The sequence below is a fragment of the Ursus americanus genome, chromosome 14 (genome assembly GCF_024610735.1).
Source record: "Ursus americanus isolate L20-20 chromosome 14, mUrsAme1.1.p, whole genome shotgun sequence".
NCBI lineage: Eukaryota > Metazoa > Chordata > Mammalia > Carnivora > Ursidae > Ursus > Ursus americanus.
In genome coordinates this window covers 63,135,823-63,152,500 of record NC_142140.1, presented here as the reverse complement: position 1 = coordinate 63,152,500, position 16,678 = coordinate 63,135,823, and the positions used below count along the sequence as shown (strand labels likewise).

Sequence of the window (16,678 nt, the reverse complement as noted above, 5' to 3'; positions counted from 1 at the left end):
AACTCTCTGATATCATATGCGTTTTTCTAGGGAAAAGGGTCACAGCTTTCACCGGGTTCTATAAGGGGAGGTAGGGCTCCACCTCTGTGCACATTAGGTGCCTGAGCCCAGGTAAGAGAGTGGTAACTGGAGATGTGGGGAGAAAGCTGGGGCCCAAGAGCAGGAGACAGAAATCGAAAACGGTAAGCGGGAGGGAGAAGCCAGAAGACCAGCCGTGAGCACTTCAGCCCCATGAAAAGGCTTGGGACACGGACAGGAAAGGATGGTGGGCTGCTCTCTGCTGCTCTCCCCCCGCTGTCTGGCCAGGGAAAGGAAAAGCAAAGGGTCGAACCCTTCATTGAAGTCTCCCCACCAAAGCATCTGTGGGTTGGGCATTAGGAAGGGCCTGGCCCCACAAACCACCCGACTGGGGGGGGCGGAACAAAAGGGATCAGCTCCGAGATGCCACCACGAGGTCAGATCCTGCTGCGACAACTCCGCAGAGCGGGCACTGAGCAGAGGGAAGGCAGAACAGGTGGCGGGCAGCTGACTCCACTGTGTCCCGCCGGAACTCCAGGCAGCCCCAAAGCCAGAGCATGGTGAGTGTATTAAGAGCTTAGAGGCTCACCGAGCCCGGGAAACTGCTAGGCTCCAAGGCCGGTGGCCTGGCCTTAGATCACACTCATGCGGGCGTTGGCCTCGGAGCCCCTTACCTTCTGGGGGTCTTAGGCAGCGGGGAGGAGGATCTCCTTCCCGCCATCTTAGGAGGTAAGTGGAGAGCGGAGGGTAGACGGGAGGGTAGGGCTAACCTGACCGTACAGGCGGGAAGTTCTGGAACCAGCGCTGTTAGGGATGTTAGGCGTCAGGGACGGTTCTGGTCGCCAGACACGGCACCTCGCCCCAGTCACGCAAGTTGGAAAGCCTGTCCCCTTACCCCGCCCCGCCCCCCATTCATCTCAATGACTCCTCCTCCGGGGGTCTTCTTGGCCCCGGGAATTATTCCCTTGCCTGGGTACTGGACCTGCTCGTCGCTCCAGGAGGGTGGACAGGTGCAGGGACAGATAGAAGGGCAGGTGTTCACCTAGGAATCTCAGGGCTCATTCATTGTCCCCAACCAGGCAACTCCACCGCCTATCTTCAAAGCTCTGCGCCAGAGGAGTGGGTCCGAGGACGGCGGGCGCAGGCGGGAAGAGTCAGGACCCCAGGTCATGGAGTGGCCCCGAGACAGTGACCACAGGGAGCAGCATCCCGGGCGCTCAGAGTAGTCCTGGAGGGCTGCGCAGCGTGGGGTGGAGGCCGAGACCACTCCCTCCTACTTCCCCGACGTTATTTCCTGGGAGGAGTCGGAGTTCGCGGGCGGGAGCGGAGATTCCCAGACTCGGCTCAGGAGTCTGCGGCGTCCGGGCGGGTGGTCCCCGCGCGCGCGCCAGGTCGGCTCAGCCGCGAGCCGTGGCCCTAGGACCGCAGCAGGCCTCGTTCGACCTCTAAAGGCGTCCGCGAGCGTGCTCTCACGTCGGCTCGTTGGTCTAGGGGTATGATTCTCGCTTCGGGTGCGAGAGGTCCCGGGTTCAAATCCCGGACGAGCCCGGCTTCGGTTTTGGCGGAGACCTGAGTGGCCCCAGGCGCTGATGGACAGAACGGTGCAGCACCACGCACGCGGCCCTGCAAACCTCCCCGCCGGCCGGGAGCCTGAAGTCGGTGCGCTGGGAGCTCTTTTGTTCCGAGTGCCCAGCCCGGTGGCCGGAGGGAGCACGCGGCCCGCAGCCGGGCCCAGCGAGCGGGCGGGGAGGACGCAGGCACGTGGGGACTTGCGGCCAGCCCTTCGCGTTCCCGCCCCGCTTCTTCGTGCTCTGCGCCCCTCCCGGCCGGCCGGCTCGGGCTGTGCGGTACTGAGAGTGGAATGGGGCGGGACCTATCACGACCCGGTCTTCGCGGCCTCGCGGGCCGGTGGTGTCTCCGGGTCGCTCAGGGGCGGCCCAGAGTGTGCGCGGGTCTTCAGCTGGCCCTTCCCAGCAGTCGGAGGGATGGAAGCCTGGGCGAGCGCGTCCAAGATGCCAGATCACCGAGCCGGAGAGGCCTGTGTTTAGCTCCGTCCTCGTTAGTATAGTGGTGAGTATCCCCGCCTGTCACGCGGGAGACCGGGGTTCGATTCCCCGACGGGGAGAAGTGCTGTTCTTTTGCTTTTTCTTTTTTATTTATTTATTTTTTTTGCAGTTTACACTTTTTTTTTTATTTATTTTTTTATTTTATTTTTTTTATTTTTTATTTTTTTAAATTTTAATGATTTTTTATTATATTATGTTAGTTACCATACAGTACATCCCCGGTTTCCGATGTAAGGCTCGATGATTCATTAGTTGTGTATAACACCCAGTGCACCATGCAATACGTGCCTTCCTTACTACCCATCACCGGTCTATCCCATTCCCCCACACCCCTCCCCTCTGAAGTCCTCAGTTTGTTTCTCATAGTCCATAGTCTCTCATGTTTCATTCCCCCTTCTGATTACCCCCCCTTTCTTTATCCCTTTCTTCCCCTACCAATCATCCTAGTTCTTATGTTCCATAGATGAGAGAAATCATATGATAGTTGTCTTTCTCTGCTTGACTTATTTCACTTAGCATTATCTCCTCCAGTGCCATCCATGTTGTAACAGATGTTGAGAACTCGTTCTTTCTGATAGCTGAGTAATATTCCATTGTATATATGGACCACAACTTCTTAATCCAGTCATCTGTTGAAGGGCATCTCGGCTCCTTCCACGATTTAGCTATTGTGGACATTGCTGCTATGAACATTGGGGTGCATATGGCCCTTCTCTTCACTACGTCTGTATCTTTGGGGTAAATACCCAGTAGTGCAATGGCTGGATCATAGGGTAGCTCAATTTTTAACTTTTTAAGGGACCTCCACACTGTTTTCCAGAGTGGCTGTACCAACTTGCATTCCCACCAACATCCTTTTGCTTTTTCTATCATCCTGTGAAAAATCCTACTCACAGCAAAGTACCTGTCCCCGAGCGTGGGATGAAGATTTTCTTTTAAAAGAGGGAGATGATAAAGGGTAGTTGGTCCTGACTCTCAAGCTCGCATTCCAAACGTTCGAGTTTGTGTTTCGCCTAAAGGAACTTGCATGTTAAATGTGCGACTGATTGATCCATTTATCCCCTCGGTTCAGTGGGTGTGCTGATGAGACGCGTCCACTGGCGACGACTGAGGCTCAGCCGGACGGAACGCCGGAAGCTGTTGCCCCACTCTCTCCGCCACGGGGCGCGCATCCTCGTGCTGGCTGTGCATGGGCAACGGGGTCCAGGCCGAGTGGCGAGCCCTTGAGCGAGGGAAAAGTTTAATAAAGAAAAGCGACACCTGCGTTGGCCGGGAATCGAACCCGGGTCAACTGCTTGGAAGGCAGCTATGCTCACCACTATACCACCAACGCCCGCTTGACAGACTGTGTTCCAACGCTGGGACTTCAATACGTGCACAGGCCGGTGGCCTTAGTGACGAGACTCCCGACCAGTGGCGGGTGGGCGTGAACGAGGCAGCGGGTGAAGGGCGCCCCTGTCATCCCGCGAGAGACTGCGCTTGACCGCGAGCAGTCGACACAAGGAAAGCGAGGTTCAGAGGATCTGAGTGAGGGGCTTTCTGAGCCACTGGCAGAGCGGGGGTTACATCTAAGATTTGTCTGCGGTGGGCATCAGGACTGCAGTGACACCGCGGTGGGCTTTGTCATCCCCAGAAATAAATCCCAAACACACCAGTCGCTTCTCTGTTGAGCGAGCTCCCTGTGTCCCAAGGTTAAAGAGTTGGGCCTTACGCCAAGCGCCCTTAAGCACAATTTGCCCAAAGAGAGAGGTTCCATTCCGACGTGTCCACGCGTGGCTCTGAAAGTAACTCAGGCTGAACCTTGGGGGAGGGGCCCGAGAATATAGCTCCGCCCCTTGCCTTTGACGATCGCTCTGTTCACGACATCCGGCCCGCCGCGGACTCGGGAAGGCCTCGTGGCGCAACGGTAGCGCGTCTGACTCCAGATCAGAAGGTTGCGTGTTCAAATCACGTCGGGGTCAAGGGAAGTTGTAATTTTCTATATCTAGATGTGCATCGGTATTTTTCGGGCAAAGGGGGAAAATTAATTTCTTTATATTAGAAAAATAGAAATCTCAGTGTCTCTGTGGTTTTTCTCCCCCCAAAGTGTATGAATTTTCTCCTAAGATACAAATTTAGGAAGATTTTGCTTTTTGTTTTTGTTTTTCAAATTTAGGAATTTCTATTACATCTTAACTATTTCTGTCAAATCAACCAATAGTGTGATACCTTTCATCTCATAGATATTTTAGCTATCTTAGCGCAGATCGTTCAGGATCAGCTCCGAGTTCTTGTTCAGAAAATGTCTTTGGAGCAATAAAGATTCTTTATTGGAAAGGGTGTAGCAAGAATTGATCGTTATTATACGTAGCAATTAATTAAATAAATACAAATGTTTTGCTGCTTCCGGTCTATTGGTGGGGGCGGGGGGAGGTTGGCAAAGTAATACAGGCCAGCCACTCCATAGGCCTCGTCCTTCCCAGCAGGAAATTTCTTCCTGGATATGTCTTTCCTAAGTAACAGTGCGTCTACTTGAAGGTACTAGCCCTCGGCTGCAAAAGAGGAATTCGGGCGGGCTCAGCACCATGCGCATGCGCGGAGGCTGTCGCTGTGCCTCGCCTTCCCCGTCTGCTCCGCTCCCCCGGCCGCTGTCCGGCTTTCTGTTGGACCGGTCACTGTGTCACGTGTGCCAAGACGGAGGCAGACAATCCGCCCTCCCTTGCACAGGCTGTGGCTGCTCGAATTGGGAATTGCTGATGGCTTAGGAAGGCGACAGCAGCCCAGGAGCTCTGGCCACCTGACTCGGAAGGCAAGTGATGGGGGCGGCAGGCAGCCCCGCTCCCCATCACTGCCCACCCTAAACAGAGCACCTTTTAGGAGATACAAAATGCTGATTTGTTTCAAATTCTGTCTTGCATGAGACATTTATTAGCTGACATTAATTCATAAATATGAAGATCCTTCTCTCATCCACGGGGGTCAGGTGATGTGTAGTCATGGTGATAGCTAACATGGGGGGCTTGCTGTGTGCCAGGCCCGGTGCTGAGTGCTTTAACGACCCTATTTCAATTAATCGTGACAGCAGCAGCCCTGCAAGGCTGTAGAACTATGCCCGTTTGAGAGCTGATGTTTAGAAAGATTGAACCGTTTGCCAAGGAATACACATTGCAAAGGGTAGGCTCAGAGGCGCACCTGTAACACTCAAGTGCGTGAGCTTTCTGCTGCCTGGTGCTCCCTAAAAGCCCACCTGAGGAGTGACCAGGTAAGCGTGGTGGCCCCAGGAAGAGAAGCATGCTTGCAAAGTGCGGTTTATGGTCTGGAAGAGCCCTGTATTAGGGATGGAATATTTCCAGTCTATAGACCAAATCCAGTCCCCAGACACGTTGCTGTGACTATTTGCTGACATTAATGGCTCAGTAAATTTCACACGTAAATCTAGATTTCTAGCTTCTCTTTAAAAAAATGGAAAGATCTGTCCATATGTGGGCTACACTTTCACAAGCTGACTCTTGTTTCTGTCTTTCAGACATGCACTCCCTCTTTGCCACGCTCCCCATCACTGAAGCTGAGCTCCTTCATACACCCACTTAGGGTCCATCCAGAAAACCTGGTGTTCAGAAAAAGCCTGGATTTTTTGGGCAGAAACAGCACAGTGAGTTTCCCACCCTGACCCCTTCTGCTTCAAATACATAGCACTGATAGATAAAATATAAAATATAGTGAACTAAATGGCCATAGGTAGGCTTAGAAATGAACAGTTCAGTAGTCCAAATGCAAACCCTTGAAACCGGGCTGATGAGACAGATCTGCAGGGCTGGCCTCCAAGTGTGTAGTGACAGCAGGTATATTACAGGCCTGTCAGAGAACAGGGACTGACTGGGGACAGGGAGGGAAGCCAGAGCAGCAGCATTGTCCCTGTATCAGGAAAGGAGGCTGTACGAACAGCCAACTCCTTGCCGGGAGCTGCAGACACGGTAGGGCGGGAGGACTCAGATGTAGTCCCAAGACAAGAAACACACGCAACTTTCCCTCTCCTCAGTGATTGCATTTGAGATACCCTCAGTATCACAGTGGGACAGGAGCCCCCAAATATGAACTGATTGGGGGTGCAACGGTGGCTCAGTCCGTTGAGGCTGCAACTCTTGGTTTCCGCTGAGGTCGTGATCTTACCATAGTGAGACCGTGAGATCGAGTCCCGAGTCCGCACTGACCAGGGCACCTGCTGGAGATTCTCTCCCTTTCCCTCCCCCCAGAGAGTGTTTTTTTTTTCTCTCTCTCTCTCAAATAAATTTTTTTTTTAAATCTCTTTAAAAAGAACTGATTGAACTAGGAGCAAGGAGGCGAGGCAGCAACCACGGCCAAACTGTAGATCAGGGAGGAGTGACTGCGAAGAAAGAGAGAGAAAACAACAAAACAAAAAGCTCTCCCAGCCAAGATGAAGTTACAAACCCAAATTCCAAAACAGATGAAGGAGCTTCACGGTGAGAGCATACCCGGAACAGAGACAATCATGGGAACATAAAGGAAAAGAAGTCTATAGAGCAGTCTGACAAAGAATTTTAAGTAAGTATGATTATGATACATGAAAAGGTAAATAACAAAGTCAAACCATGAGACAAAAAGACAAAAATTCAATAAAAGCATATAGATATGCAATTGACCAATTAGAAATCTTGCACATGAATGACAGATGTAACCAAATAAGTCTGTCTTACATTCTAAACTGGGCACAATCAGAGAGAGAGTTTGTTATTTTAAAAAGAGAACTCAGGAATTTACCCAAGCCACAGAACAGAAGGACAAGAAATTTTTAAGCACAGAAAAGAGGGAGGCCTGGGACGCCTGGGTGGCACAGCGGTTAAGCATCTGCCTTCGGCTCAGAGCGTGATCCCAGCGTTACGGAATCGAGCCCCACATCAGGCTCCTCCGCTATAAGCCTGCTTCTTCCTCTCCCACTCCCCCTGCTTGTGTTCCCTCTCTCACTGGCTGTCTCTCTCTGTTGAATAAATAAATAAAATCTTAAAAAAAAAAAAAGAAAGAAAAGAGGGAGGTCTGGCTCAGTCCGTGGAGCATGCAACTCTTGTCTGGGGTTGTGAGTTCCAGCCCCACACTGGGTGTAGAGATTACTTAAAGATAAAATCTTAAAAAAATAAGCAAGGGGCGCCTGGGTGGCCAGTCAGTTGAGTGGCCAGTCAGTTGAGCGTCTGCCTTTGGCTCAGGTCATGATCCCGGGGTCTTGCGATCAAGTCCTGAATCGGGCTCCCTGCTCAGTGCGGAGCCTGCTTCTCGCTCCCCTGCTTGTGTGCTCGCTCTCTCTCAAATAAATAAATAAATAAAATCTTCAAAAAATAATAAAATTAATTGATTAATTAAAGCATGAAAAAGGAAGCTAAATGATGTGGCAGAGAGAATTAGAAGCTCTGACTACCTCAAAGAGGAATTTTTTTAAAAAGGCAATAGAAAATGGTACAGAGGGGCGCCTGGGTGGCACAGCGGTTAAGCGTCTGCCTTCGGCTCAGGGCGTGATCCCGGCGTTCTGGGATCGAGCCCCACATCAGGCTCCTCCGCTATGAGCCTGCTTCTTCCTCTCCCACTCCCCCTGCTTGTGTTCCCTCTCGCTGGCTGTCTCTATCTCTGTCGAATAAATAAATAAAATCTTTAAAAAAAAAAAAAAAAGAAAGAAAATGGTACAGAAACTGGGTACATAGACAGTTCTTAAAATTTTACCCTGGAGCTTCACCTGTATGACTTTTATTTCACTAAAAAAGAAAAAAAAATCAGAAGCAAATACGGCGTTGGTTAAGATTTAAATAATTGAATAGTAGTTCCGTGATTTTAAAAAGTATTATTTTTTCTTTTTTAAAGATTTTATTTATTTGACAGAGAGACAGCCAGTGAGAGAGGGAACACAAGCAGGGGGAGCGGGAGAAGAAGAAGCAGGCTCATAGCGAGCAGGGAGCCCGATGCGGGGCTCCATCCCGGGACCCTGAGATCAGGTCCCGAGCCTGAGCCACCCAGGCGCCCCAAAAAGTATTCTTGATATTTGAAATATTTCATCATTTTTTTGTGGTAAGATAGACTTAACATACAATTTACCCTTTTAACCATTTTAACGTATATAATGCAGGGCTCTGCAGTGTATTCACACAGCTGTACATCAATCACCATGATCTGATTCCAGAACATTTCCATCACTCTGAAAAACCCTGTACCACTGGCAGTCACTCCCCACTCTCCCCAACCCCAATCCTTGGGGCTATTGGCCAGGCTCCCCCGCCCCCAACCAGCGCCTTCCAGACCCTCCTGAGTCTACTCCTCCTTCCTGAAAGAGGCTTACTGGCTGATGATGAGAATTCTTGTCTTGAAACTTCTTTGGGGGATATCCCATTATCAGAAATAAAAGAGACTAACGTCTGTACCTCCCGAACCATCCTGCCCTGACCTTTGGATCACAATCCAATTCTAACCCTTCCTAGTCTTGGGGAAATGCAGCCCTAGCAAGAGCAGTGACAATTCCCCCCTCATGACACCTCAAGAATCACTGGGGTAAACAACAGAGATTTTGTTCACGAGCTTCAATGGGCAGTAGCCGACAGAACAGATAGCTTTTGTTTTGTTTTGTTGTTTATGAATAATGCAAATCCCGGTCCTATGCTGGTGCAGCCAATATTCGTGAAAGGCCAAATAGCTTCTGGCATAATGGGCCAGTGGGAATTTAAAGACTGTGGGGGAGAGGGACACTGTATTAGATCTATCAGGGCATATCCCACCCATGCACTGTGTCCCCTGACAGAGTCCAGAAAAATCTCCCTTCCCTAGGTCACAAGGAATAAAGTACACGGCAGGCGATAGAATTTTTACAAAGCTTTTTTTTTTTTTTTAAGATTTTATTTATTTGACAGAGAGAGACAGCCAGTGAGAGAGGGAACACAAGCAGGGGGAGTGGGAGAGGAAGAAGCAGGCTCCCAGCGGAGGAGCCTGATGCGGGGCTCGATCCCAGAATGCCGAGATCATGCCCTGAGCCGAAGGCAGATGCCCAACGACTGAGCCACCCAGCCGCCCCTAGAATTTTTCATTAGCTGGTCTCTCCGTGCCAAGTATGTTGATGAAGTCACCACAGTTGTGATGGGCTCCCTCATCTTGGGAAGTGGGGTTGGGCTGACCCTAAGACCCTTTACCAGTCTCCTTTGCAGTAGTCATGGGACACATTTTTGGCCAACAAGAAATCTCTTGGGTACTTCTGGAAAGGCTTCTGCTCATCCTGGTAAAGGGGGCAGAGACCATTGGTGGCCATCTTGCAATCCTAAGGGGCATGTCAAGAGAATTACAGAAAGACCAATCCACATCGCTAACAAAACCAATACCTATCTGCTGACTTCTTGCTAAGAGAAAACAGATCCCTATTGTTCATGCCACTGCTGATTGGGTTTTCTGTAACTTTCAGCCAAGAGTGTTACAGAGTGATGGAAAGACCCATAAGGACTTCTTGGATTTCCATTTGGCTGAATCGTATGAAAATGGTATTTTTGTAGATCAAGTGATTGACTCTCAGCAGTTTTGCATCATTCACTCACACTCAATGGCTAAGAACATAGGTCTGTAGATGTGTGTCAGTTAGTATGCTTTCGATAGCAAGTAACTAAACTCTTGAGTCAATGCTTTAGGGAGGAGACCTATTGGTCCCTATAAGGAAAGTGCAAAATAGGCATCGAGAGGCTGAACAACACCATCAAGGTCTTGGGTTCTTCCCAGGCCTTCTACAAAGCTGGCTTCATTCTCAGGCTGCTCCCTTCCAGAACACTAGCAGCGGCAAGGTGGGCTTTGTGGAGAAGAGGAGTTTCTGCCCAGCATTCTGGACAAGAATCCTAAAACTGCCCACTCACTGGGTCCCTTGGATCACATGCTGATCCCTGAACCATGATATCTTTTTGAATCTTGCTTTCCTTTCCTTTCGATAAATACTCAGAAGTGGAATTGCTGGATTCTACGGTAGTTCTGTCTCTAAGTTTTTGATGACCCTCCATACTGTTTTCCCTGATGGCCGCACCAATTTGCATTCCCACCACAGTGCACGAGGGCTCCCTTTTCTCTCCCTCCTGACCAGAACGTGTTACTTCTTGTCTTTTTGATGACAACCATTCTAACAGGTGTGGGGCTATATCTCATTGCGGTTTTTGATTTTCATTTCCCTGATGATTAATGATGGTAAGCATCTTTCCTGTACTTACTGGCCATCTGTAGGTCTTCTTTGGAAAACTGTCTATTCCAATCTTCAGCCCATTTTTAAATCAGATGGTTTTTGCCATTAAGTCGTATGAGTTCACTAGATACTTTGCATATCACCCCTTATCAGGTGTATGATTTACAAATATTTTCTCCCATTCACTAGGTTGCCTTTTCATTTGTTGATGGTTTTAGAAGTTGTTAGTTTGATGTAGCCCCCCTTGATTTTTGCTCTTGCCTTTGCTTTTGGTGTCAGATTTTTAAAAATATCGTGAAGACCCATGTCAAGGAATCTACAGCCTGTGTTTTCTTCTAGGAGTTTTATGGTTTCAGGTCGTATGTTCAAGTCTTTAATCCATTTGGTGTTAATTTTTGTGTGTAGTGTAAGATAGTGGTCCAGTTTCATTCTTTTGCACGAATGGCTGTCCAATTTTCCTAGCACCATTTTTTTTTTTAAGAGCACAGAAAAGAGGGAGTTGTGTATTCTTGTGTATTCTTGGCTCCTTTCCCACAAATTGATTGACCATATATGTGTGGGCTTGTTTCTGGGCTCTCTATTCAGCTCCATTGGTCTATGTGGCAGTTTTTATGCCAATACCGGGCTGTTTTAATTACTATAGCTTTGTAATGTAGTTTGAAGCCAGGGAGGGTGATGCCTGTGGCTTTGTTCTTTCTCAAGATTGCTTTGGCTATTTGCGTCCTTTTGTGGTTCCATACAAATGTGATATTGTTTTTTCTATTTCTGTAAAAAAAAAAAAAAGGCACCATTGGAATTTTGATAGAGATTGCGTGGAATCTGTGGCATGCTTTGGGTAAAGATAAGTGTTTAAATCCGCTGGGAACTAGGTAGTTTGCTTTAACGGTGCTGGCGTAATGAACTCTCCCATCTGTCGAGAACAAAACCCTGGTTCATACACACAGAAGGATAAATTCCAGATAGGTGGAAATTTCAAATTAATGAAAGATGTGAGAACATTGGACTCGGGGATGCCCGGAACTTCCCTAAGCCGGAACCCCCGGCGGGCAGCGTCCGGCATTCCGCCTCTTGCATTGGGTCCCACGGCCTACGTCACGGGGTGTCCAGCCAATGAGGACTAGGCGTGGACAGCGTGCTCAGCCAATGGGGCCAGGGCGGGAGATTTGAAAGGGCCTCAGCGGGGGCTGGGCCCGGCAGGTTCAGTTGTTTGCCCGCGGCCTGGAGTGTGGCTGGGCCACGGGCTCCAGGTGAGCTGGCTTCCTTTCGCGGGTCTTGCGCTGGGAGAGGGCAGGTGATCAGGCAGGTCGGGGGTCCGTTGGGCGGCCCGCGCGCACCCGCCGGGCTACTGGGAGCTCAAGAGTAGAAGGAGGGTCCTGAAAAGGGGGTGTGCAGGAGCAGGGCGGGGGCGGCGAGACGAGCGCGCGGGTGCGCCCCGATGAGCCCTCGAATTGAGCAGCCCCCTTTCACCAGCCGCAGACCCGCGCTTCCGGCTCGATCGGTCCGACCCCTCCCTCTCTCGCTCCCTCTTTTTTTCCTGCTTCTTACAGCCCTGTTTCCCTTGTCTGCCCAGCTCTCCTCCCCCCTTCCCTCTAAGGATGGCCCAGAAGGAGAACGCCTACCCCTGGCCCTACGGCCGGCAGATGGTAAGGGCTTTCCCGCTCCCCCCCCTCCCCGCCCCCCGCTTGGAGAGTTCCTGTCCGGGGATTTGAGGTGGTGCCGAGGGCGATCCTCCCAGTCTTCCCCGCTTTGCTCCAACGAATGGGTCCCAAGAGTTTGCCGGCGGAAACCGGTCTGGGCATTTGGAACTACATCCTGTCGGGTGCCGCCAACTTGAATCTGATCACCCTATGAGAGCCTCTGCAAGGTTGAGCCTACTTGTCACAAATCCAAATGGTATCTGGGCCTGAGCAGGCAGGTTTGCCCTTTGGGCCATGATTCCTAACCCTTGTCCTGAACAAATAGGCTAGACAGGAAGTAGAGAGAGACTCTGAACGGGGTTTTTACGAGTTTAAAAGATTCAGGACATGTTAAATTAATAATTTGGAATTTGTTTTAGTGACTGGAGTGAGATCAGGATCTAAATAGATTTATTTTCCAGTTGTCCTAAGACCTTTTAGTGGACAGTCTGCTCTCTGATTTGAAATGCCAACTTTATTATATAAAATGCCCACCTCTTTGTGGGTCTGTATCTGGACTCTTGTCCAACTTGCTTACTTGTAAATTCTGTACTGATATCGCTGCTGGAGAATGGGTTTTTAGGGCACGAGCCTTTCTTCTTCTCTAGGCTAAGAAGGAAGGGGCTGTCATAGGCTTTGCTCCCTGTTGGTGGGGCTTAGGTATCCTCAAGCGTCCATCTGTCCCCTTGTCCACCAGCTCCCGCCCTAATGGAACACTTAGTGAGGCTGTCAAGAACAGGGGCTGAATGAGAAACCATTGTCCCTTCTATAGTGGTCACTCCCGAAAGGAAGTCGTGTATACTACTCCGAGCAGCTGCAAGAGAGAAATGGTCCGGGGCCATCAGAGTAGCCTTCAGTGTCTCCAAAGCCTGTTGTTGCAAAAGGGTGGATACTGGAATTTGTCGCAACATTCCAGACCTCCAGGACCTTATCTAAGCCTTAATAGACTGAGTTTCTAATTTTTTCTAATTTTTAAAAAAATTTTTTAAATATTTTAAAGTAATCGCTACACCCAACACAGGGCTCGAACTCACAACCCTGAGATCAAGACCTGCATGCTCTACTGACCGAGCCAGCCAGGCACCCCTAGACTGAGTTTTTAGAGAACTGTGAGAATGTCTTCGCTAAAACCCCTTGAATTGTGGGGTTTTTTGGTTTTTTTTACCTGGCCCTCTACTCCCCACTGGGATGGGGGAGGGCAGGGTGAATGAGTGTGGGGTTGCGGACAGTAGCATAGAGGTTAGACTGTTTTGTGCCTGAAAATGTAGTGTGGGCCAGGGCCAAGGAGGTGAAATGTTCGGTGTTGGGGTGAGTCCTTTGCTCCTTATCTTAGGCCAACCCAGGTCGCTTATGAAGAACCCGTTTTAATATGGAGCAAGGAGTGGATCCTTGGGCTGAGTAGCAGAACTGCGGTCTCAGTGCTCCTCTTCGAACAGGGGGTGGGTGGCCGGCTGGCTGGGTGGGTGGACAGCAAGTATTGAAATGCTGCTTGTAGCACATTCCAACCCGCTCCCTGGGACAAAGGCACCATCAGAGCTCCCGGCTGCTCCTTCTCAGACTCAGCCTAGCCTGAACACCCTGCCCCAGAGAGTCCCCCGGAAGGACCCTGCCACCCCGTCTGCACTTGTCCTCATGAGCCGCTCCAATGCCCAGCCCACAGGTAACTGGGACACGGGAGGGGATTGAGCTGAGGGGACTAGGGTCTATGGGGAGGGTGCCGGGATGAAAATGTCAAAGGGGGGGGGTGCTCAACTCCCCTGTTGTTTCCTTAGCTGCCCCCGGCCAGAAGGTGGTGGAGAACAGCAGTGGGACACCCAACTTCTCAACGTGAGTACCCAAGCCTTGGGGTGGCCAGAGAGGAGGGGGGAGAGCGCGGCGCCCTCGGGTGACCCACCAGCCAGCGCTCCCCTGCCTTCCCCCCCACCTCTCCTCAGGCGCTCCTTCACCATCGATGACTTTGAGATCGGGCGTCCTCTGGGCAAAGGCAAGTTTGGAAATGTGTACTTGGCTCGGGAGAAGAAAAGCCATTTCATTGTGGCTCTCAAGGTCCTCTTCAAGTCTCAGATAGAAAAGGAGGGCGTGGAGCACCAGCTGCGAAGGGAGATCGAAATCCAGGCCCATCTACAGTATGAGTCCTGCTCTCCGCCAACCCCAGCCCCTCTTTCACCCCCTGCCCCATCCACACTGCTCTGCAGCGGTCCCTTGACCCACCGAGCTCCCAGCCCCGGCCAGGGCCCTGAATCCAGAGGGCCACCCCGGTTCCCCTTCACCACTGCCAGCCCCACTGTCCCCAACCTGGTCCAAATGTGAGCCCACTTTGCTCCACCTGGCACTGTCGTCTTTCCCATGTCCTTCGGCCAGCCTGCAGCCTGAGCACCCCCCTGTCTCCGGCAGGCATCCCAACATCCTGCGTCTCTACAACTATTTCTATGACCGGCGAAGGATCTACTTAATTCTGGAGTACGCCCCCCGCGGGGAGCTCTATAAGGAGCTGCAGAAGAGCCGTACTTTCGACGAGCAGCGAACAGCCACGGTCTGGGCGGATGGGCGCTTTGGGGCAGTGGCAGGGACCCGAGGCTGGGGGTTGGCTGCTCGGAGCTGGAGGTGCAGGCCCGTCTGACCTCCTGTCGTTGGCCCTCCCAGATCATGGAGGAGCTGGCCGACGCTCTGATGTACTGCCACGGGAAGAAGGTCATTCACAGAGACATCAAGCCAGAGAATCTGCTCCTGGGGCTCCAGGGCGAGCTGAAGATCGCGGACTTCGGCTGGTCTGTGCATGCCCCCTCCCTGAGGTACGGTGGGCCAGGGCACCGGGCCTGGGTGTGAAAGGCGGGCACGTTCAGGGTAATACCACGCCAGATCTTGGGCCCCGGACACGTGTGGGTTTGTCCTCATATCCCTACAGACAGCCGATCTCTTTACAAAAACAGGAGACTCCCAATTCTCTTGCCTGAATATACTGGGACCCGCTCATCCGGTGGCTGAGAATACCCCCACCTCATTTGTAATGGTTTCATAGAATTGTAGATAGACATTTAACCCGATCCTTTTTTTTTTTTTAAGATTTTATTTATTTGAGAGAGAGTGGGTGAGAGAGAGAGCACCAGCAGGCGGGAGGGGCAGAGGCAGAGGGAGAAGCAGGCTCCCCACTGAGCAGGGAGCCCCATAGGGGACTTGATCCCAGGATCCCGGGATCATGACCTGAGCCGAAGGCAGGTGCCCAACCAGATCATTCCAGCAGGACCTGTCTGATGGACTTTTGAGACGGCCCCAGTTTTCCCGTTCATTCTAAGATGAGCATTGCCCTGAGGTCTGGTTATTTTAAGATACCTCCCTCCAGGTGGAAATGCGGGGCATGTGTGATTCCACGCCTGGGGCCTTGGATTCTGTCTTTACCCTACTCCGGCCCCAAAGGGCCCTGTCAGAGCCCGGCTGAAACACTCCCCTGGCGCATCCTCGGGTCGCTCAGCTCCCTGTCGGGCAGCAGGGAAACGACAGGTGGTTTTTTATCCTCCGGGATCCCTGCCCCTCCCCCTACCATCCCACCCAGGAGGAAGACGATGTGCGGCACCTTGGACTACCTCCCTCCGGAAATGATTGAAGGGCGCACGCATAACGAGAAGGTGGATCTGTGGTGCATCGGAGTCCTCTGCTACGAGCTGCTGGTGGGAAACCCGCCCTTCGAGAGCGCCTCCCACAATGAGACGTATCGGCGCATCGTCAAGGTCGGGGGGCGCCCCCGGTGCCAGCTGCAGAGGCCAGGGGCTGGGAGGCCCCGGGGCCCCGTGGAATTCTCCAGATGGAATGGGGGTGGTCGAGGATAAAGCAGCCGGGATAAAACTGAGCGGGCCCTCGTCCTTGTTCGACCTCTGCAGGTGGACCTGAAGTTCCCCGCCTCCGTGCCCGCGGGAGCGCAGGACCTCATCTCCAAGCTGCTCAAACACAGCCCCTCAGAACGGCTGCCCCTGGCCCAGGTCTCTGCGCACCCTTGGGTGCGGGCCCACTCCCGGAGGGTGCTGCCGCCCTCCGCCCTTCAGTCTGTCCCCTGACTTGTCCCTGTCATGTATGCGGTTGTGTGGGTTTGTATGCCCGTGTTCGTGGAATTGGAAGGGGGGGTGCCTGGCCCGTTGCTTTGCCTGTCTTCTACCTCCTTTTTTTTTAATAAAGGCTGAAGCTTTTTATACAGAGGAGTTTAGATGCTTCACATACAGGTGGAGATTGCTGCGGGGGGTGGGGGAGGATGGCCCCTGCACCTGCTGCCCCTGCCACGCCCACCCTCCTTCTGTTCCCAGCTCCCCCTACCCTTCTCCGGTGGTTTCTTCCCCCTGCTCTGGCTCCTGGGGCCTCGGCTCCCCTCGGCTGTTCCCGAACTCCAGCTGCACCTCTAATCTTTCCTTCTGGATCAGTCTCTGCTAACCTAGGAGCAACTGGACATGCCCTTCCCCTAGAAGCTGTCTTTGTTGGACTGCTCTGCTCAGGATCTAGCACAGGACACAGAGAGGTTGCAGAGGCCACCAAAAGTCACACAGCAAGTAAGCAGGGAGAACCCAGTGTTAAAGTCCATATTCCTTTTTTTAAGATTTTATTTATTTATTTGACAGAGAGAGAGACAGCCAGCAAGAGAGGGAACACAGGCAGGGGGAGTGGGAGAGGAAGAAGCAGGCTCCTAGCGGAGGAGCCTGATGCGGGGCTCGATTCCAGGACCCTGGGACTATGACCCGAGCCGAAGGCAGACGCTT

General features: G+C 51.8%; 1 protein-coding gene and 4 non-coding genes across 11 annotated transcripts; 4 read left to right on the top strand and 1 right to left on the bottom strand.

Moving 5' to 3' along the window:
• Positions 1–1,329: 1,329 nt before the first annotated feature.
• Positions 1,330–16,124, top strand: AURKB (aurora kinase B). Of its 7 annotated transcripts, XM_087867588.1 has the most exons (11): positions 1,330–2,088; positions 5,590–5,715; positions 6,379–6,626; positions 11,834–11,906; positions 13,464–13,599; positions 13,712–13,766; positions 13,874–14,065; positions 14,334–14,472; positions 14,583–14,731; positions 15,490–15,664; positions 15,815–16,124. In XM_087867588.1, exons 4-11 carry the CDS (start codon positions 11,859–11,861, stop codon positions 15,986–15,988), a joined length of 1,068 nt encoding a protein of 355 aa, XP_087723714.1. In that variant the 5' UTR covers positions 1,330–2,088; positions 5,590–5,715; positions 6,379–6,626; positions 11,834–11,858; the 3' UTR covers positions 15,989–16,124. The 7 variants fall into 7 exon arrangements, with proteins under 7 accessions (XP_087723714.1, XP_087723717.1, XP_087723715.1 ...); XM_087867591.1 differs by lacking the exon at positions 11,834–11,906 and having other exon boundaries at positions 1,332–2,088; positions 13,497–13,599; XM_087867589.1 differs by lacking the exon at positions 11,834–11,906 and having other exon boundaries at positions 1,332–2,088; positions 13,435–13,599.
• On the top strand, positions 1,495–1,566 carry TRNAP-CGG (transfer RNA proline (anticodon CGG)). Its single transcript has one exon. It is a non-coding gene; the product is annotated as a tRNA-Pro (tRNA).
• TRNAD-GUC (transfer RNA aspartic acid (anticodon GUC)) lies at positions 2,072–2,143 on the top strand. Its single transcript has one exon. It is a non-coding gene; the product is annotated as a tRNA-Asp (tRNA).
• On the bottom strand, positions 3,346–3,417 carry TRNAG-UCC (transfer RNA glycine (anticodon UCC)). Its single transcript has one exon. It is a non-coding gene; the product is annotated as a tRNA-Gly (tRNA).
• Positions 3,974–4,045, top strand: TRNAW-CCA (transfer RNA tryptophan (anticodon CCA)). The gene has a single exon. It is a non-coding gene; the product is annotated as a tRNA-Trp (tRNA).
• Positions 16,125–16,678: the final 554 nt, after the last annotated feature.